Source organism: Pseudopodoces humilis, chromosome 6, assembly GCF_049639895.1.
Source record: "Pseudopodoces humilis isolate 2021_Gansu_Grassland_sample_001 chromosome 6, ASM4963989v1, whole genome shotgun sequence".
In the NCBI taxonomy this organism is placed as follows: domain Eukaryota; kingdom Metazoa; phylum Chordata; class Aves; order Passeriformes; family Paridae; genus Pseudopodoces; species Pseudopodoces humilis.
The window spans coordinates 11,596,088-11,617,793 of NC_142205.1; the positions used below are offsets into that span (position 1 = coordinate 11,596,088).

The 21,706-nt window shown below is 37.9% G+C and overlaps 1 protein-coding gene across 6 annotated transcripts in view; it reads right to left on the reverse strand.

Annotated features, from left to right (window-relative positions):
- Nucleotides 1-924: 924 nt before the first annotated feature.
- The window catches only part of KIAA0232 (KIAA0232 ortholog), a 63,739-nt gene continuing 42,957 nt past the window's right edge, over nucleotides 925-21,706 (reverse strand). For 4 of the 6 annotated variants that reach the window (XM_014260775.2, XM_088056064.1, XM_014260767.2 and 1 more), the window contains 6 exons: nucleotides 20,189-20,255; nucleotides 18,749-18,830; nucleotides 14,158-17,464; nucleotides 6,436-6,517; nucleotides 4,531-4,628; nucleotides 925-3,558 (listed from right to left, as the gene is read on the reverse strand). In XM_014260775.2, coding sequence (XP_014116250.2) covers nucleotides 3,379-3,558; nucleotides 4,531-4,628; nucleotides 6,436-6,517; nucleotides 14,158-17,464; nucleotides 18,749-18,830; nucleotides 20,189-20,255 — 3,816 coding nt within the window. In that variant the 3' untranslated portion in view covers nucleotides 925-3,378. Of the gene's footprint in view, nucleotides 3,559-4,530; nucleotides 4,629-6,435; nucleotides 6,518-14,157; nucleotides 17,465-18,748; nucleotides 18,831-20,188; nucleotides 20,256-21,706 lie in introns of those variants that run through there. The other 2 variants (XM_088056066.1, XM_014260781.2) reach the window with 2 other exon arrangements.

Here is a 21,706-nt window from a genome sequence, read left to right on the forward strand (position 1 = left end):
TACAGTATGTGTATTTAATATTAATTCAGATACAGAAATTGAAAAGCCTGACTGATGAAATGTAGTTCTTCTATTAAGTTATCTTCTATAAATGCAATGAAAATATACTACTTCTGCTGTATTTAAGAAATAATTGAAAATAATGTATGCCTTTAAAAGTTTCAACTACCAAGTTTGAACAAAAGCTCTTCCATTATTTCCAAGTGTGTGTTTCTGTGTTGTTTTCATTGAACTTCTAATTCAGCAGAGGTTGGAATCATTCTGTAGAGAATCCCAGGTCACTTTGGTTGCAAACTTAGAGCAACAAAATGCAGAAGGCTCCACCAAGTAGAATGTGAGCTGTTGGGGCTTTTTTTCCTTTCTCTGAAAGGAGGTGTGTCCATGGAATTAGGAAAGTGGACTTTGTTGTTATAGATATAGTTTTCTGTAAGTAGAAGTGAGATACTGGTTACTTGATGGCTGAACACAAATTGAAAGCAGAAATAGGAATCTGCTGGGTTAGTCCCATATTACTTGAGTACAAGTATATATTATATATATAGTATATATATATAGTATATATATATATAATATATACAAGTTCTGTAACTTATGTGAGAGAGGGTCTGGGTGTGCTTGGGTTTGAATTTTTTTTTTTTTTCTTTTAAAAAGGTCTCATGTCTTCTAAACATGAATTTGTCATTATAAATTAATTTCTGCAGATATAAAGTGTGGAAAAAACTCATTTTGTCTTATTTTTTTGAAGAACATATGCAATGTATTTCATTTTCCTCCATCCTAAAAATAGTTTAAAAAATTACAGCAATGAAAAGAACTCCCAAATTAGGTATGTCATGCTATTTCTCCATAGTATTTAATGTTTAACTGCATGGTGTATCTAAGTTACACATGTTAGCCCAAGAAAATGAAGACACACACACACCATCCAATTGTCCTTTTATATTTTTATTCGGTGTTAAGTAACTCCACAAGAAAACAAAATCAGTTACTCTGGTGTACGTGAAATCAGAACAATACAACCACTTGAAGCAAAAAGTAGAAACAAATTTCAGCCCAGGAATGGAAAACTGATACTTCAATGCTATGGATATGCAATGCGCTTCATCCCACAGTGCGGTTCAGCGTATGCCAACCTTTGATGCTCTTCTTGTTGTTGTTGATGTGTGTTTCTATCCATATAGAAAAACTAAAAGCCACACTTCAACTCTCACTGAAAGCCTTAGAGCTTTAGCCATTAAGCTATGAAAACAAGTAAAGACAATTTGTTATTGCCCAAGCTCAATATAGGATTTTATTTTCTGCAAAGGTGCTGGAATCATTACATGCCACAGTGTAACTATGAGCAACACCTTTGTTACTTTTGAGCCCTTTCTTACCAATGAAGAAGCTCTAGCCAGAATTAACTGAGCTGAAGTTTGTGTTTGAAATATGTCCACTTGGTCATTTCCTGTTCTCAAATGAAGTTCTATTCCATTCTTCACTGTAGTGATTTGAAGAACTTGTGTGTAAAGTTCTTTTTCCTTTCCTGTTACAGTTAGCTAGTTTCAGTGCAGGTGCTAAACAACCTCTCAAGGAAGCTCCAGAAGAAAGTAAAATATTTAAAAATCTATTCAAAGTCTGCAAATAAATTAAGAAAAGAAACTGTAAAGTGTCAAAAGATTTGCTGTATGAATACAAACCCTAAAACATAGTCTAAGAGGAGGGCCAAAAGAAAGTCCTTGGATAAGGGCAACCAAGCCAGTTTTAATAAGGATCTCACCAAAAGCGTTGCACAAAGACCGGCATAGTTTCCCAACCATGTATTTAAATTCTTACACTGTCAATTGAATAAAGGCAACAAAACCCAGTTACTCAGAAAGCATTTCTAGCACAGAACATATTTCAAAGGCAGTTCAGCTCACATTTCAAACAGCTATGTTTCTTGTGAGGTTTATTGCCTGTAAAAAATAATGGTGAAGCTTTTCGAGTCAGTAATGGACCTTCTGCATTTCCTGTTGTTATAGACATGCTGTGATCATGTAGACTAGTTAGTTGTCTTTTTTTAAACTAGGAGTTGGTAAAAACTTAGAATGTTTAGTTTTGTAAATATTGCTCCTCCTGGCTTGTACATTTTGCATAATGTGTTAAAAGCAGAAGGAGTTGATAGTCTTGTACAGATGCAACTTGACAATGTATTGACTTTCTAAGTTAACAAAAGAAAATTTAAAAGCAAGTCACATAAAGCAACAATCACTACTGCAATCACACATGTATGTTGTAAGTCATCACCTTCCCTACCCCCACCCACCACACACATAACTTGCCCCACACATTCTCTCAGAAACACAAAATGAACTACGAGATTTACTAAATTACAGCCACAACAGCAGCTAACTGCAGCAGCCACAGGATTTCTTTCAAGTGAAGCACTGACCCTTTGCATTTTAAACATTGAACACTCTGAGCATTTTAGAGAGTTTCAGTCATTCAGGCTCAAGTTCAGTTACAGGATGCTTTTGCAGGTTACATGAATGCCTTCATCTGCAACAAGACAACATTCTCATTACTCATTAACAAAATTCACAACAATCCACACATCACCCCAGTGGTTTATTATTTTTGGTGTTTCTTTTTGAACTTCTGCCCCACATCGGCAAACTGCTAAAAAGGACAAAAAAAAAGAAAAAAAATGAAAAAAACCCCACATTGCCTCCATACCTACAAAAAATCCTTGGCTTCTCCAGTTAGCAAAAATACAAACCATTGTATCCTCAGTGTTGGTTTGTGGGAGGGGGGAATCATAGGATAGAAAACACAGTTTCTGTAAGTCTCTAAAGCACAACCCTGTTGTTCCTACTTCAAAGTTATGAGATTTACTGAATGAAGACTGGACAAGTCATTCATGCTTTTCTCCTGCATTCAGAAAGGCACTGATAGATTACAGTGTTAAGTATTTATCTCCCAGTTCTTAAAGAACAAAGCCTAATGTGCAGAAAGCTGAAGTCTCTGAATAGCAGAAGTAGTTGTAGACACTGCGATGCTAAGAAGATCGTAATAGTGGTAGGGCTACAGTTACGAAAGAAAATAACTGCAATTAAGATGCAAAAAAGCAGTGGTACTACTAAGACAAGCACATGCACATCCATTCTTGATTTGACAACACAATCTAATCTAGTTCAAATAGCCAAGAATTTAACAGTATTTTTTGGGAAAAAAAAATCTTCAACAGGACAGCTGTGTCCTCATCTATAAAATAAGCAAGAAGAGAAAGATAAATACACATCTGAATCCATTAACTGAAGAGGAAACTCAAGTTGTTGTTTTAGAGCTACAGACCCTCAAGAAAGATAGTTTTCCATCTCATGTTACTTTTCACTCATCTTTTCTACTCTGCAGTTTTTACAGTTGAGTTCGAGAAAAAAGCTCCTCCTCACACGGATCAGCCCATCCGCTTCCACCTTCTGAAGCTGTGTCTTCAGAGCTGGAGCTATCACTGGAGTAGATCTTCTTCCTGAAGCCATTTGGTTTTGCCTCAGCATTTATATCATCTGCACATCTTGCTTCATAAACAGAAGAAACCTAAGGATTTAAACTGACAGTGTTGATGGGGAACAATAAAGAACACGCTTGCTTTTCTCTGGGCTGGGAGGTAATATGGTTTTGTAGTTGTCCAAGAGAGATGCCACGATTACAGGGCAAGTCCTCCCCTTTCCTGACTTAGTCTAATACGTAGAAAGGACTGCAGAACAACAGGGAAAAAAAGGTGGGGCTTTTATAATTTTTTCCTATTCCTTAATTTTAGGATTTGCACAAAACAGCAAGAGAATCAAAAGTAAACTCAGGATGTATCTTTATCACAGTTCATGTTAGAAAAATTACTGTAAAAGTTATCTCCAAAACTTCATAGTAAGTATTAAATAGAAAACACAGCACAGATCTGACTAAACTTCAAGCAAATCTATTTTAAATATATTTTCATCTGAATGAGTAAAGCTATAGCAAGTGTGTCACAATGTAAACTAAGCACTATCATCACTATGAAGTTTAAAAGTATATCAGTAAATACATGTGCACATGAAATTTTTTCCCTAGAGAAAAAAAATCAGGGTTTTTTGCTTGTAATAAGGACAGTACTCAGCATATATTATCTTTATGCCTTTAATTACTGGTTCTTTCTGCCCTCAAAGTGCACTTCAGCTCACTCTACACTTACTGAAATTAGAAGTTGAAGGAAAAGAAGACTCATGTTTAACACTCATGACAAGCAAATGGCAAGCGTTCCCAAAGGAAACTGGCTTTGCTTATCTACTAGAAGTATAGCTGTTTGTACAAAGGGTTGTACTCCCCAAAGTACAACACCCTGAGAAACTTTCAGAAGGATGTTCAAGATGAAGAGGAGGTTAAAAAATCAAAGTAAGAGAAGAGAAGCTTTTGAAGGTTTTTGCAGAAATTTGAGGGTAAACTAAGAACTGTGATGAAAGGAAAGATGGAGTAGCCCACCCTTATAAAATAAGTAAAAAACTTCCTCCCCAAAACCATTGACAAACTTACCATATTAAAATCTAAAAGATGTTCATCATCATTGGATACTTCCTTTACATCTGCAAGTTCTCCTACACCATTCTCTCCCTTGGCATTTGTATAGCACTCTTATATTGTTTTTGTGGGGGTGTTTCAGATGCAAAGGAAGAAAAAACAGAATTGAGGAACACTGTTATTTACATTTACCATAAATTAAAGCATCCAGAGAAGTATTCTTGGAATTCACACTCTATGCCATGTAAACTCTGTGCTTGTGGGGGTTTTTATGGTCTGACACCCATAATGAAATCAGCATAATACCTCACAGAAGCTTCATCAAATCCTACCTGGATAAGTAATAGTAAAAGAAGAAGCTACTTAGTTAATGAAAACACCTAAAATACCAAAGAACAAGAATTTCTTTTGTAATGATGAATGGGTCGGTACATTTTTCAATTCTGATATTGCATTGTGTTCCACATCACTCCTATTTCTATACCCGCACAGTATATGCTGAAACAGTAGCCTGATCCTCACTGAAACTCAAAAACCCCATTTGACATGAATGGCTGTGATTTCTACTTACCAGAGTAAAATTATATATGTAATATCAACATCTATCACGTCGATAGATACATATGGATCACATGCATCAACACCCACATATAAAAAGTACCCATACTGAAAACTGGATACAGATAAAGGTTTGTGGAAGAGTACCATCAGCTGTGAGGATTAAGTCCCGGTCTGTTTAGAAGCGGAGCCGCACAGAGCGAAGGCTGGCTCTGCTGTCCCTGACAGACGCCCCGGCTGGGCCGCGCTCCCCCCGCCAGGGAAGCGCTGCCGCAGTGACGCGCGCTCGCCGCCAGGGGTCAGCCCCGGCCCCGCGGGACCCAAACGCCCGCTCCGACACTGACGGCTTTCGCCAACGGGGCGGGCTCCGAGCGCACAGCTGCTCCTGCACGGGTGGGACTGCAGAAACTGTTAACGTGTTCTTGAAGGTCACCCAAACTGTCCTAAACACCAAAGTAAGGCCGTTTTGGAACCAAGACCACGGTTCAGTTGGTTGCACTTAAAGTTGCGCTTCAAATATAGTAACTGGCTAATCTACTTTCCGATTATTAAGGAACCGGGTCTCTGATCAAAACTTTCTCACCCTGAGCTTGTACCAACAGAAAGCACCGGAGATCCTGTCAATTCAGGATGCAGAGTGATCTTGTTTAGCTTCTTGCCTTCTCCCCAGAAAAGGTGTATTAGTATGTAGGCAAAAAAAGCTGCCTGGATTCTTGCCGGTCCACTGAAAACCTGGGCCTCAGCTGTCAGATGCTACAGATTCCTGGGAGTGCTGGAAGCACACCTGCTTCTTCTGGTCACGAGCAGCCTGCCTACTAAGGCTGGACTTGCTCTCTGTGCAGAAAAATTCACAGACTGTCAGTGTGAAAGGAGTGGCCATGTGGCAAATCCCTCTCCTTCCCAGTCTCAGAGAGATTCCACACATAACTGGCATATTATTTACGCACACCCATAAAAGGTAACCATCATGTTTTCACGTTCTTACAGACTTACCTACCTAATAAGTATTTTTCAGGACAAAACATTAAAGAATGTAATAAAGTATTTTCATAATCAGAGATTTTCTGTTTGTTTAATTGCAGGCTTTGGAATTAAGTAGATTTGTGTAAATGTTAAGATCATTTTAAAGCCACTTCCTTTTCAAACAAATTTAGAATAATGCTAGAAGTCTACTACAGTAGATGCAACTGAAGCATCCCAGTTCTCTCTCAGAGAGATTTTTGTGGAAGCTTACTGGTGTGGGATTTTTGAATATAGACAGTAAATCCAATTCATATGCAGCAATTCCAATCTGTAACACGGAGCATTTCATTCTAACATGGGTGCAACAGCAAGTTAGTTCTAACAGGCAGAGGTGCTTACCTTCACACTGTGACGCAGGAAAAAGGGGAGAATAGAGCGCCTTTTCCCACCAGCATTGCTTTTCCTGGCTGCCACTCATTCTCTGCAGATTAGTATTCAATATAGGAAAGTGTTTAGACAATAATCACACTTCATTATGCCATAAATAATATACTTACATGTAAAGGAGGAAATTCTGGTATTACAATGAATTTTCCTAAGTCTTACAGGTCACATTGCTCAATTTGTAACACTAATGGGAAATGACTGTCAAACTACAGTGGAACATCCATTCTCTGAATTCTTACAGCCAATATGAACTCCATGCTGGGGCTCAGACTTTGCCCATAGAGAGTTATACAGATCCAGAAAAAAAAAAATAATTCCAGCCCTACACTTTATAATCTAGAGAGAGCTACTGAAGAGATGGAAGTACAGTGAAATGTTAGCCAACATGACAAACAGTTCAGTGTAAAACAAAACAGAGAAGACAGCAAAGAAAAAGCAGGAAAATTTCATGCTTGAAGTTTGGGAGGATGAATTAGCAGTACCATTACCCAACAGAAAAACACAAAATTAGAGAATTATGTGTTAACATGAAGAAAAAGAGGTTATGAGGATGATCAGTAATTTGTCTTTATGCTAGAAGTAATCCATTCACAAAGACTGCCAAAATACTCTCCCCTATTTTCATGCTAGCTTAACTCTATCAGAGGCCTTTCCTTATGACATTGATGGACACGGCTAAAATAGCAAGAGCTTGTCACAATAGACATGTCTCCAATTTCATGGCTGCACCTGAGGTAACTCCGTTAGCCTTCAAAAGATTATGCCACTTTTTAACATCCTCTATAGATGTTAGAATGATTCAAAAAAGAAACGACAGTGCAACTGCCTACAACAAACATTAACAAATGAGCTTCAACACTGACTTTCTAGCCAGCTTTTTCCTCAGTGAACTTGAAAATGTTTAAACATGGAAGATTAATGAGCATCCTTTTGTTCCTCCTTAACCTGCTGAAAAACTACACATCCATAGAACTTAAACTTACAAACACTTTTCCTTAATAAAGAGAAGCCCCTTAAACCAAAGGAGTGACTTAAGAGAGCTGTATTTAGAAACATATCCTAGATTCAACTTATTTGAACTTATCCATGCTGGTTTCCTGTCATAAGAGCCAGGAACAGTCTTTCTGGAACCACCCTCCAAAAATTCAAACCCTTAGTTCCAGAAAAGGGAGTTCTTAAGGAACTGACTGGTTGGTCCTTTTTTAACATTAAAAAAACGAAAAAAAAAAAAAAAAGACAAAAAAGACAAAAAAGGGTATAAGCAGGACATAATAAGAAATATGTGCACTTACAAATACATTCAATCATGGAAGCTTCACTCTGTGCTGATTATACATAGAGCATCTAAACTCCACAGGCACAATGTGTTACTAATTTCAAAGTCTCTCCCACTGCTGCTGTCACACCTGTACACAGGATCAGCTGGATGAACCCCAGCAGGTACAGGCAAAGCCAGCTTGAGTCTGGCAGGGCACAAGAAGCCGGGGCTGCTTCCCGGGCTGAGGCACTGGCAGAGCTCAGCACCTGCTCTGAGATGGCTCCGTGACTGAACTGGCAGTGGCTGCTTCAGTCCCCTGTGCTTCCATCACAACCCCAGCACCTGCAGAGCTGGAGCAGGTCAGACTGCTCACAGCTCAGTGTTGATTTGTTTGGGAGGGGATAGAGGACACTTAAAAAATGTCTATTTTATACATTTACAGAAGAAAAATTTTTTCCAACGGTGTTGCTTTAGTGTTTCCTAGAAATGCAGTCTCACACTGTGAATATTTTTGTGAATTAAAGAGACACTCCCAATCAGTAAATACAAAATAACAACTCCAGAATAGCATCATGAGTCTACCTTCCTTTGTTGGCAATATTTCTCTTTTAAAACAGGAATTTATGTCTCCTCCTCCTCTCTCACACATACTCATATATGCTTCCAGTGTTTTATGAAAAGTTTTATTAAATTTTCCAGCTAACCATTTAAATAGCTATTATATAGAATGGTTCTGATATTAAATATTGTAACTGGAAGTCTCTCCTCTCTGAAACTATTAGTATTTATTTCACTTTGTTCTTAAACTGAACTCACAGACAGCAGGGCAAATCCAACTGCAATGCTGTTTCACTCCCAGTTTTGCTGCAGGAGAAAAGACTGATGGGTTTCCTCTCTGGTTTCACAGCTAGGCATAGGGTAACTAAGGCTTCTCCCAGCTATTAGATACTAATTTGGAAACACCATCACTGACTAGTTGTACTGCTTCAGAATGCTTGCTGACAAGGACCATGGCTGACAAGGGTGACATTAGGCATGCAGAATGTGAACAGAATAAGCAAGAAAACTTCAGTATTGTCTGAATAAATATTACCAGAAGTGTTACAACTGAGAAAAAATCATATTACTCTGTAAGCACATACTTCTTTGAACCTGCTCTGCAACCCCTTACTATCAGGAAGAATACAACACACAAGTTATTCAGAAGTCAAAGGAGCAATGAACCCATTGAGTCCCATTCCAAAAGATCAGGCCCTAATTTTAGTTCATCAGCCACCCAATGAAGATACACTTGGCTCAAGAAGCCAGTCGCAAATGAACAAAGGGAGCCGAGTCTAGACTTTACATTCTTAAAACCTATTGGCAGTTACTTCATTGTATTTCACTAAAAATATATGCGCAAGGGACTCTATGAGATAATCTAGCCTCTACACTTACACAAAGCTGGAATCAATGCACTATTCCAACGTTCTGTCTCAGCAAGGCAGAATTTCAACTGCTTCCCTAAAAAATAATTGAGCCTTACAGTATGCCCCTTGACCGGTTAGAATTCTTATTCTTCAATTTCCCTTAGTGTGATTTAAGGTCATCACATCCAGTTCCTTTGTGTTTACTGAAGCCTACAGAGAACACAGCTTTTCCCTTATCTCCTCTAACTATAAACCTGGCTTCTGCAAAACTGTTGCCTCTGCTCAAAGTCTCTCTTATTTGAGAAAACATACACCCAGTTCCTTCACTCTCTTTTCGTAACTAGTGACCTTTGTGTTTTCTCCTCAAGACATCTTTCCTGATACAAGGAACCCGGTACTCCACTCTTACAGGTGAGTATTCCTGTTCATGGATCTCAAAGTTGCTGTCTTTTGCAGTATATCATTCCTGATTTACACTCAACTATGATCTATTTGAAGATGCTTCTCTGTTTCCCTTCCTCACCTGTGACTCCTCCCATAGTGTTTGTAAAGAGAGTTATTATTTTATGTAGAAATTTTAGTTGCCCCTGCAGGATTGCATTTTATGTGTCAGACACTGCACAGATTTAACAACTTTTTGATTCTAATCCTGTCCTCCAGTGTAGCTGCAGACCTTGCCAGTTTGTTATTATCAGGGATTTTCATAAACATGCCACACACTAGAAAAATATAAACTTCATTGTCCTCCAGTAAGCTGCTGATTTCTTTTGAGAGTGCAATCTTTCTCATAAACTAATACTTGGAAACCTCCTGTTACTTACATATTTGGGCCATTCACAGTTTAAAGTACAGTTTAGGCAATTTATGAGTGTCATTGGTTACATTTTCTGTGTTCCATCGTCCTCTCTGAAAGCAAGATTTGCTTTTTATATATTTTCCATCTTCCATGTGTTCTCAAACAAATATTCTAGTAGGCTGCTCTTAAATTAGTTGCTGCTCTTCATGATACTCAGGTGAATACTGCCGTTACTAACTGAAACAGTGTAATATCTGTATTTTCATTAACAATGACAATAGATGCTCTAATCAATACCTTGGATATTACATTTTCATAGCTTTCCAAGCTTGTTAGTTAATGTTTATCAAATATCTCTCCATCATCTTTCTGTTTCTCATTTACTCAGAGAACTTTCAGGCGCACCCTGTCTTTTTTATTTGCTTTGTTTAAACCTTGGGGTTCTCCCCTCATGATTTTTAACTGTTATTGTGAACTCTATCTTTCATACAAAGTCCTTTCATACAAACCCTTCAATATCTCTGCAAAATAATGTTTTCTTAATTAGAAGGTTAGAGGTTAAGAGTCTTTGTATGTGTTTTCATCACCTGCCATGATCAGCACTTACCAAGGACTATCTGGACCAGTCCTGTATTAGGTAGCCCCCAAACTACTATTTACAGTCAGTCCTTTGCTTTGTATGTGGATGACTCTACATGCTCTTTTTCCACTTGATTTCCCTGATTTTAAGGCACACAGCAGAACCTACGAATTCTGTCTCCCTCTTACTACTGCCTGGATTTATGACAGCTTACCTTCTACACTGCTGACCTCAGTCAGAACCAATGTTTATAAAGCACCCCTCTTCCCTTCCTCTCTTGGAAGCCCTTTCTGAAGGGGTTATGCACTTCCACTGCATTACTCCAGCCCAGCACAGAACCTCACCAAACCCCATGGCCAATTCGGTCATGAGATATACAAACAGTTTTTGTCAGTAAAATTTCCTCATCCCCAAAACCAGTGTCTTTGGCATGTTCAGACCTTAAAACCCCATAGGTCCTTTTATCTATCTCAAGGACCCAACAGTATGAGCATTCTTTGAGCACACCTGCTGGATTGGAGCCCTTATAAAATATATTGAGAGGAGATGCAGTGTTGGTATATTCACAGGCCATTAGCTGGTCCAGACCGTGTACTTACCCATGACTCCATAGCTAAACGGTAGGAGCATTTACTCAGAAGAAAAAGGACTGAACTTTGAAGGGGGGCAAGGGAGCTGTGTTTGTGGAGCTTTATTAGTTGTTTGGGTGACATGTGCTGGTGGTTTTTTGTAGAGGTTGTTTGGTTTGGAGTTTTTATTTTAATTGTTTTGTTAATTGTTGGTTTTGGTTTAATTTTAGGTTTTTTTAATCTTCTGGCTAGATATATAAATACCATTCATGTTTGGAAAAATTTTACAGGAGCTATTTTCAAATTCCTGCTGCATAATACACTGTAATTCTAAAAGAAGTGATCTAATATCGAAGGTAAGAGGGAGGAAACTGAACCAGATTCTCTTACAGTCTTGTTTATAAATAGGAGGTATTCTGACATGTGTGTTTCCACACCACATATATAACTCAAATTTAAGTGATGCAAAACAGAATGTGTTACTGTTATACTGTGGTTTCTATTAGTATTTTCTCAGCCATTATTATTTTCAAAAATATTTGACGTACCTCAGAACACAACTCAAACTTTACATTAGATGACTGAGTTAAATAATTACTTTCTGTCCAAAGTCAAGCACAGAAACATAGAAAGTTCCATTTTTTTAAAAAAAAAGTTTTTACAAATATTGATCTATAATAATCAGTCCAGACCACAGTGCCTGCTTTTCCCCCATGCATGTACGTGTGGGGTGTCCATGAAAAAAGTTTCTCCTAGACTGTCCGAATTCTAAGTATTTTATATTGATTGTGCTTAATGCTCATGAAAATAAATAGTATCACTCTTAAAAAGAAAAAAGCTCTCGCACATCTCTTACAGACATTTAAGCACAATAAGAAATTTAAATAAATGCTCTTGAGCCAAAAAGCCAATTACCTCCAGACTCCAACTACTGGTGCTTAGAAAAGCCTGGGGTGTGCACACACCTTCTTGAGACATGGTAGATAGAGGGGGACAACTTAACCCAGGCTGTCTGAGCTTAGGGGGTAATCAGGCTCCCCAAGCCCCCCAGGAAGAGCTTAATTGCAAACTAAACTGGAATCTAGACTGCTAAGAGGATTGTTGGCCCTTTGTACTTCTCAGTGGTTTATCACTTTGAAGCTATGAAAATGCCTACAAAATCATGTGACCTGAGCAAGGAAAGCAGTAAGTTTTCCTCTTGCACTTGGGAACTTAAATAAAATTAAACAACAGAGCTTTCTGAGCACTATTCACTACCAAAAGACCTTTCACAAGCCTCAGAGCTACCATAAACTATGGTACCACTGTACATACCAGCCACTTACAAGTTCTTGAATGGATAAGTGGTTGAAGTGAAGATGAGAATAAGCAGCCTCACAGAGCACTACACATCCAGAAAGAAGATCCAAAAACGGCTGGAAGGAACTTCAGACTCTTGCTGTCACAAATAACTGTATAATCACTTGTTCATTCATTATGCCCTACTGCATGATGAAGTTAGATTTCACTTACTCCTGGTAAAAGGCAATTCCAGAATCTGTTCTGACTTACAGCCTAAGTTTATTTATTTTTTTGATGACTCTTTATGCAAGGCCTGGCACCAACACAGAAACTTCCCAGACTCCAGTAAAGATTTTTGAAGCCATTTCTTCTCTGTTAACTTAACAGAGCAGCAGGAACCAAGATGTCTAGAAAGGGTCTGGAAAAGTCACAAATTTGTTTCTCTTGTGCAAGCAGCAGATAACAACTTACTGATGCTGGGAAAAGAAGCAATTAATTTAAAGGAGGATGACAGAAGAAACAAAAGAGGAAGAAGGAAAATAAGAAAGTCTGATTTTGTTCAACAGAAAGGTGAGCTTTAGTTTTAGCAAGAGAAAGGTTAGCTTGCCTATGTATGCGTTAGTGTTTCAAACTTATAATTGAGAAATACGTAATTGCACAACACAAGCTGGGTGCAACTCTTCAGCTGAAAATGGAAAAACTTCCTCCAAATGTAAATACTGCAACTGCTGAGTATGTGCAAGAGGAGGCTGAAGAGGAAAAGAAAATGTAAGATGTAAAGAAAAGAAAATGTAAGATGCAATTTATACCTATCCAGACAATATCTCTGCGCTGGCCACACATCTAATTTATTTTGATAGTTAAATGTTTCTACTCAAGAACAGAGGGAGTTCACAGCAAGAAAAACTCAGGGTATTTTTGGCTAGAAAGGGTTTTTTATCTTCATTATTACTTAATTTATGGCTACAATTACCAGAAAGAAAACTCTGAGCTTAACCCATAGTTATGCTGAGGCTTTCTTATGGTATTGTGGTATGGACAGATGTTTTGCATCCACTTTTTTTTTTTTGGCTCTATGCTGACAAGAGGATGCTTTAATTTCCAGACAATCAAGCCTTTTTACTGGTCTTTCTTTGCTGAAGTTTACATCCAGTAGTTCAATTCCAAATTCTTCTACTTGGAAGAAACTATATATTGCAAAGACTGGCTTCAGATCTTTTTCTTCAGAATTTTAAAATATGTTTCAATCAAAATCAGTAGTATTTCATTACTCAAAATTTATGCACATTTTAACATTTTGTATGTAAATCAAATAACCTAAAAAACCTACGGTAAACAGATTTTTAAAGTCACATGAGTGTACACATGCATATATTTCTAAAGGTATGCAAGATGACACCAAAATACCTGAAGATGGTTAATTTTTCACAGAATCACAGAACGACTGAGGTTCAAAAGTAACTCTGGAGGTCATCACATCCAACTCCCCCTGCTCAAGCTGGGCCCAGTAGAGCAGGCTGCCCAGGACCTTGTCCAGATGTCTTTTGGAATCTCCAAGGATGGAGACTCTACAGCCTTCCTGGGCAACCAGAGCCAGCACTCGGTCACCCTTACAATAAGCAAGTTTACTCTTATGTTCAGATGGAACCTCCAGTTTCTCTACAACACTGTATTTTCTAGAGATCTATACAATCACAAACATTTAAACTGAAGTGTCACATGACAAACTGCTGGTTATCAGCTGCCAGCTGCAAATTCTGTAATTTTATATATCCACATACCTCTTCATGCTCTCCTGAAGAAACAGGATTATCCTCGTACGTAGGGAAATGACACCCTGCTTTACAACTGCAAAACCTGCCAGTCTCCTCACGTGGCTCCACTATTCTGCAGTTTACTTTAGAGCTCTCCACCACTCTCCCTTCTAGAGATTCTTTCATACTGCATTCTAAACAGGGATCTTGGTTTCCTACTGGCAACATCCCGGCCGACTCTTCTTGGGAATCCAATGATGTCTGTGCACTCTTCTCCATTCCAGACTTCTTTAATCTGGGAAGGAATTTTCCAGATTCAAGCTCCGATTTTCCATAATAATGCCCTTCTTTTTCTGCATCTTCTTCCAGAGGTTTGAGATCTGCCTGTGGATCCTCAAATACATCTACTTGAGGAGGGACAGCCATACCACCCTCATCTTTTTCTGACTCAAATTCTGACTCGCTTCCACCACCTGGAGAAAGTTCAGATGCAGAAATTGGGCGAAAGTGAGTCCTCGGAGAAATCCGTATAGCCCTGTACTGCGTTCGATCCACACCACATATCCTGGGGTGTAAAACCTCACTGTCTGAATCAGAGCACAGAATAGACTTAGGTTTAAAACTAGGGCTGAAAGATGCAATTCCTTCTGGCTCAAATGAACACTCTACGTGAAGAACTTGTGAAAATGGATTGTTCAGGTCAAAGGAAGAGAATGAGTATTCAAGCCCTGGTTCTTCAACTTGAAAGTTACCACAAGCTCCCAGTAAGTCTTCATGGAAGATAAAAGAAAAACCCTTATTTAATCCATTATCTCCGCTCTTTGATTGCTCATTCTGTTCAAATGATACAAATGGCCTCCACAATTGCCTGTGGCCAGGGGCAAAGCTATTACCTGGAGTCATAAAAACATCTGTACCAGCTATCGTCACCACATCAGAAGCTGCACATTGCAGCAAGCTCCCCTTTGAGTGGCCAGGTGGCACCACTGCCCATTCTCCATCACTGTTAAATGTTTTGAGCTCCCCATATACACCACCAAGTATAAATGAGTTTTCTTTATCCTGGTTAACATCCCAGGGTTTTGACGGTGTAGTATAGTCACCACCATCTATTTTTGATAAATCATTTGAGACAAAGGCTCTCTTCTCTACATTCTCCTTTTGACCTTCCCAAAGGTGATACTCTGATCTTTGCACTGCTTTATTGGGTTCCTGAAGGGTTTCAACTTTTGCTTCTGTATCCAAACAGCAGCAATAGTTATTTACATCAGTTGAAAACAATTCATCTTCTATTCCTTCTATTTCTACCATCGCTGTAGAATTTCTGTCTGTCATATTTGTCCAAATATCTTTAATAACCCCTGAGCTGTAGCCATCTCCATGTGGACTGCTTTCCCTACACCCTTGTGTAGTTTCATAGTCTTTACTTTCTGCTTTTTGTTCTAGCTGAATACCACAGACAGATTCTAGCTTAGATTTCTTTTTGAAAATCAAAGTGGGCATTTCTCCTAAACTTCTAGCTTGTTGCTGGCAGGTTTCTTCTGGCAGAAAATCTAGAATTTCTTCATCTACATAATTCGAAGACACTCTAGGAACTCTAGGAACTACATAATTAATATCTTCTGCATTAAATTGCGTGGATTCTTCATACGGAATATTTATAGTCTCATTGTCTGAACGTGTTTCTTCCGAGTGTGACCATGGACTACAGGTTCTTGTTGAAAGGTTAGAACAGTGTTCATTTTCATCAAAGGCACTATTTTTGGTCCATATTAGCAATCTAGACTGTGTTTTCCCAAGAATATTAGCAGTGCTACTAGAATCTGCATTTTCATTTCCCAAGTTGAGTGTTTCAAAAGAAAATGGTAAAACAGAGTTACTGCATTGCACTTCAAACACTGAAAAACAAGAGTTTATACCAGACCCTTCATTAATATCTGAAAAGAGCTCTTGATTGCCAGCAAGCATGTGTGAATTAAGCATTGTGCTGTCTAGAATGGGGGAGAATCTGATTGGAGAATCTCCTCCAAAACTTTCCCCATCTGCATCACCAGAACTAGAAGATGAACAGCACTCCCAAAATTGAGCTAAATTACTAAGATCTTGCAAGAACCACCCTTCAGCACCAACAGAGCTGGTCGAATCAGTCCATATTGCACTTTCCCCTTGCAACTCCATTCCATCTAACACTATGCAACATTCTGCCTCAAAATCAGTTTTTTCTTTACTCTTCTGTCGAATCATATTTAAAATCCGACTCTCCCCTTGCATCGTATCTGAGGCACCAGGATCCAACATGGATTGATCAATATCCACTTCATAGAAGTGCGTTAGTTCTGACAGATGAACATCATCTAAATACTTGTCGTCCTCTGGTTGAGAACATATTGAGGTCCCAGCGAGGTCAATATCCTCATTTAGAACTGCAGGCATTTCTACAAAGTGACCATCGATGAAAGTACCTGCTGCGAGGTATGTTTTATGAGTATTATTGTTGCTAATACAAAGACCATGCACTGACTCAGACAACTCTTCTACAGCCTCTGATGTTACTCCACATATATCTTCTCTGTTGCGGTACGTAGTCTCCAGCTTGCTTTTTCTGCTAAGAGGAACGAAGTACTCCGTAATCGGCTCAGTATACCACAAGGGCTCTTCTTTATATTCCTTTTCATTTCTACTGTCTAAATACAAATCTTTTCCATCACTACCACCAGCTTCTTTTCTTCCAATTTCTTTTAATGGCCTTTTACCTCTTTTGCACAGTTGTTTGACGGACCCACTGCTGCTGCTGCTGCTGCTTCCGCTGTGGACTTTTCTGTCAATCTTTTCACCAGATTTCACTGACAGCCTGCTCTGCCCATTACGCCCTTTTTTACTCCGAACCTCTCTTGTTTTGTGTCTTACTTTAATACATTTCATTGATGCCTTGTATTCACCTTGATTACCACTAGAACTCGAGCCAGCCTCACTGGATCCGGATGACCAGGAGCGGGGACGCATCTTTCCTTCAGACTTATGTCGGACTTGCTTTTTGTACAAAACAGGCTTCTCTTCAACAGTGTTGTTACTAAACTTGTTTTCTTTCTCGTTTTTACTCTTCTTCTGCTGGGTTCTTTCCTGTACAGTGGCAGATACTTTATTACTTCTGTCTTTAGTTACTTCACTTTCACTATTGCAGTCCTTTGGAGAAGATGTATCCGTGCTAGTTGGTGGAACAGTGGATGAAGATGAGGAGCTAGAGTAAGAGCATACTTTAGATTTATTCCATACAGTCATAATTTCCTGCAGGCAAACTGGCTTTTCAGAAAGAGGAGGAAATGCTTCATAGTACCTGAAAGCAAAACAAAAGGGACATTTGGATAGTAGAGCTTCAAATAAGCATTAAGATTAGAAAGAATTACTAAAAACACAGCATAACACTACCAGTCTAATTGCTAAAAATCTAGTTTCCACTACATATGCACATGCCACCTGTTGCACTATTTGAATGATACCAAAGGGAAAATTAAAAAGGAGCTTTAAAAATGCTTATATTAATATATGTTTAGAAATATACTGCACACAAATAAAACAATTTCCTTTTCAAAGACTACCAAACATCACTGTAGAGAGAAATTGTGGATGCTTACAACAGTGGCTCCAGGTTTTTTAGATAATGTGGCAGTTCACTACAGTCTTAAATGTTTGATTTAGATTATAAATGAGGAAGTCCTGAATTTCAGTTAGTTCAGTCCTTTATTTCAGTTTTTAAAATTCTCATTTATGAAGTAAGACATTATCTGCTAAGTTCTACATAGTTTGATCATCTTGTTTAAGAAAAAGCTTTTAAAAAAGATTAGGTTTTGAGTAGATGCTTTTTAAGATGCTTAATAGCTTTATGCAAGAGGTACGAGATTAAAATATGGTTTTCTGTAACATTTATAGTAGTATGTGTTTGGTGGTAGAGAGATTTATACTGAATCACATATATTTCAATGAGAACTTATTAAAAATATTTAGAAGTCAGTTAAATGAAATGCACATTAGCACAATCAGTTCCCTGAAGACGGATGGACCATCCATTTAGTAACATTTTTACTAGGCTGTTGCTACTATTAAGAGACACAGAAGCAGCTGTAACTCCAAGAGGGGTCAATGACAAAACTGCTGGGTAGTTCAGTAACATTGGACTCAGGTACTTGTTAACTAGGAGATCACTTTGGTTATCAAGAGTTTAAAGGTTATAAGAAACTTTGTTTGCCATTTCAGCAATAGAAGAACACGAGAACTGAATCCAGGAAACAGATTATTCCCTCCTTGCAAATCTACATGTCAATTAATGTTGTTTTAAAGGTTTTTGTCCGGTTGACTTAGTCTCTGAAATAAAATATGGTTTGAGTTCTGTATATTGTCAAATGAAAGCAGTCTGGGCTTTGACAGAAATCAAATTAGTCCATGGTACCAAGTGTTTATATTTAAATACATAAGATTAACAAAAGGAGGTGTCATGAAAAGAAATTCATTTCTTAATATCCAGAAAACTTCAGATGCCCCACTAAGTTAACTTCACTGTGTTAAAATATGTGAATAAAAAGAGAAAAGCATCTCAGATAATAACAAGAAAAAAAATGCATACATTTCTACTTGATCCTTTGCTGTGGGAGATAAATCAGTCTCAGGAGTCAAAGAGCCTTCTAACTTTTTGTGAATCTTCTCTTCTGTTTTGGAAGAAAATTCCAAATGCTTAACAGAAAAATTCAAAAAAGCCAGTGTACTTTATAACAGTATTTAACAAAAAGCACCAGGATGCGTAACTGTAATAGTAGTAAAATTTCTATACAACACTGTAAATAACATTAAGAAATTATGAATTACCACTCAAGAGTCAAGCTTTCACAGTTGACCAGTCCTGGAAATCTGGCCAAACATGACTGGCCAGCAGCTCCATGCAACCTCATAATTAGCAATGCCCCACTGGGAGAATTCCTGCTGAATGTTTAATTGTTTCATATCCAAACCCTTATCTCATTCTTGCATTGTTACAGACACAGAAAATATTTCTTGAAAAAAATCAGCTACTTAACTAAATGTTTTTATCATTGGCCACATCTAACTTCTCATGTGTTTTACTAAAAGGAAATATCCTTGCAGTAATTGCTGAGTTTTGAGTGGATGTAAAGGCATACTTCCTGTGTGAGAGGTGACTCTGAAGATTTTCCAATTCTTCATATTAAAATCTTTAAAATAAAAATGAGACATACTATTTTTTAAATTTCTTTCTTTTTCCAAAATAAATGCTCAGCATCACCTTTGGCTCAGGAAGAAATTCACACCACTGCAAAATACTAAGAGCTGACTAATGATTACTGCTTGAAAACACAAAAAAGGGAATGAAAACAGCTAAAACCACGTTTTAAGCAGGTAAATGTTTATCTCTTATTTACAGCTACTTATACTACATAATAAGCATATTAATTTTACTCTAAGTGTCCAAGGTTGCTGCTGTGTACCTGAACAAACATTTATGTAGGATGAACTTTTAATGGAAACAACACAACTTTACATTATGCTCCCTGCCCTAAGCTTGATATCATAAAGCGCCCATTCTTATTCTCCTATACCCCAGAAATTTTAAGTAGTGATGGTTATTTGGATGCTTTTCACACAAATAGTTTCCACATAATTATTCTGAGGCAAACCTGCTCTTTGGAAAAATCAATACACAAAAGGAATAGAATCAAGCCTATTTATTTTCATTCCTTTTGGTAGGGAGGGGGATGCTGAATTTGGAATATTTACTAAAAATGCAGACACAGCAGGATATGAACAGTTATAGCTTTTCATAAAGAAATCACCATTTGTGACTGGCTATTCCTTAGGTAAATAAAGCAAGCCAATACAAAATTGCTTAAATTATTTGAATGAAATTATTCAAATGTATTTTAAAATCACATGGCCTGTACTAAAAGCTACTGAAATAACAACCTACTCCCTCACACCCACCCCCACCTCAGAATGTTGCAGAGCTTATAAATATAATACATGGCCTCAGAAGTTTAGACATTTTTTTCCTCACCTTGCTTACTTTGAAGGTCTTTCAGTTTGGAGCAAAGCTCCTCCACTAATGTTTCAATCCCAGAGCTCTGCACAACAAAACCACAGGGGAAAAAAAGAAAAAGGAAAAAAAAGAAAACATAACTTACTAAAAAGAATTTTAATGTCATAAAAATATACCAATAAAATAAACATCTCAGCAGACATACTGTTCTTTTTGCACAGTAACTACATATGAAAAATCAACAAAAAATTATTACTAGTATAAATCCAATTCTATAAATACATTAGTTAGAGGTCAAAATGATTCCAAGGAACACGAAGATACATTCACACAGAGGTTTCAAGCTACAGGTCACATTGTTGCATCATTGGATATCCCAAGCTTTGCAAACACAGCATGCCACATTTACTGCATGGTATTGCTGCAGATTTAGCCAGGAGTCTCAGGATGGAAGTTCAATGACCCACTGATCACTAAGATGCATTTCAAAAAGCTAGGCCTGATCCTTTTGGCTGCACAATTTATATCTGTGGGAAAAGGACTATTAAAAGGATACAGAAAATCAGGCATGAAGGTGGAAAGTAGAACAGTAGGAAGGAATGCCTACATATGTGGCAGAGAGGGAGAGGAAATGCTTCCACAGTATCTATATGCAAAACCCATCCCAAAGTCTTTCCAATTTAAAATGACCAGGTATTTTTTTCTTTTTAAACATTGTGTTATTAACAACACAGGACAGCAGAGGATAAAAACAAACACCTTCTTCATATTCCTTATAAGCCCCTATTTTCCTCCTTCCTTCCTTTACATAAATACTGAAAATAAACACACACACAAAACAGTCCAATATATTACCCACAGAGGAAAACCCCATGTCATTCCAATGGAATAAAATCTGAGTTACAGTCAGTGAAATACTAAACACCAACTTAGAGCCTGAAATGACCATTCCTGTTGGAAGGAAAACTAGGTGAGGTGAGTACTGTGTGGATATTTGTACTGTCATTATTTGATGCTCAGGAATTATGCTTGGGGATTGCACTTCACACTTTCCATAGCAGCAAACAGAGCTGGAATCACAGCTAAACACAGCAATCTGGAATCACTAGGGAGGATACAAGAGGTCCCCTGCACGTCACCCTACAGCTGGGAGTGGTAATGAGGGAGGACCATGCATCTCATTGTATGCATCCTGTGCAGTTTCCTCAATATCAACTCCATCACTGTTGGAAGTCTAGTTCAAATTATACTTGGAGAAACTTACACAAAACCCCAAGAAACTTATCTTCTGAATTTAACATGATCATATTGTGCACATGTTATGGGATGTGTTTTCTCTCCAAAGGTAACGCCGACCAAGTATCAAGTTACAGAAATACACAGAAAAGAGTTAGACTTGCTGTGTCACCCTGGTGGTATAAAGATTTATTTTTTCCAAGATCTAAGGGTTTCTCATCTCTCCTGATTGCTGTCCAGAAATTGCTGAGAAATATGAATATATGTTGGTAAAGGACAAGAAAGTATTATGAAAAAGAG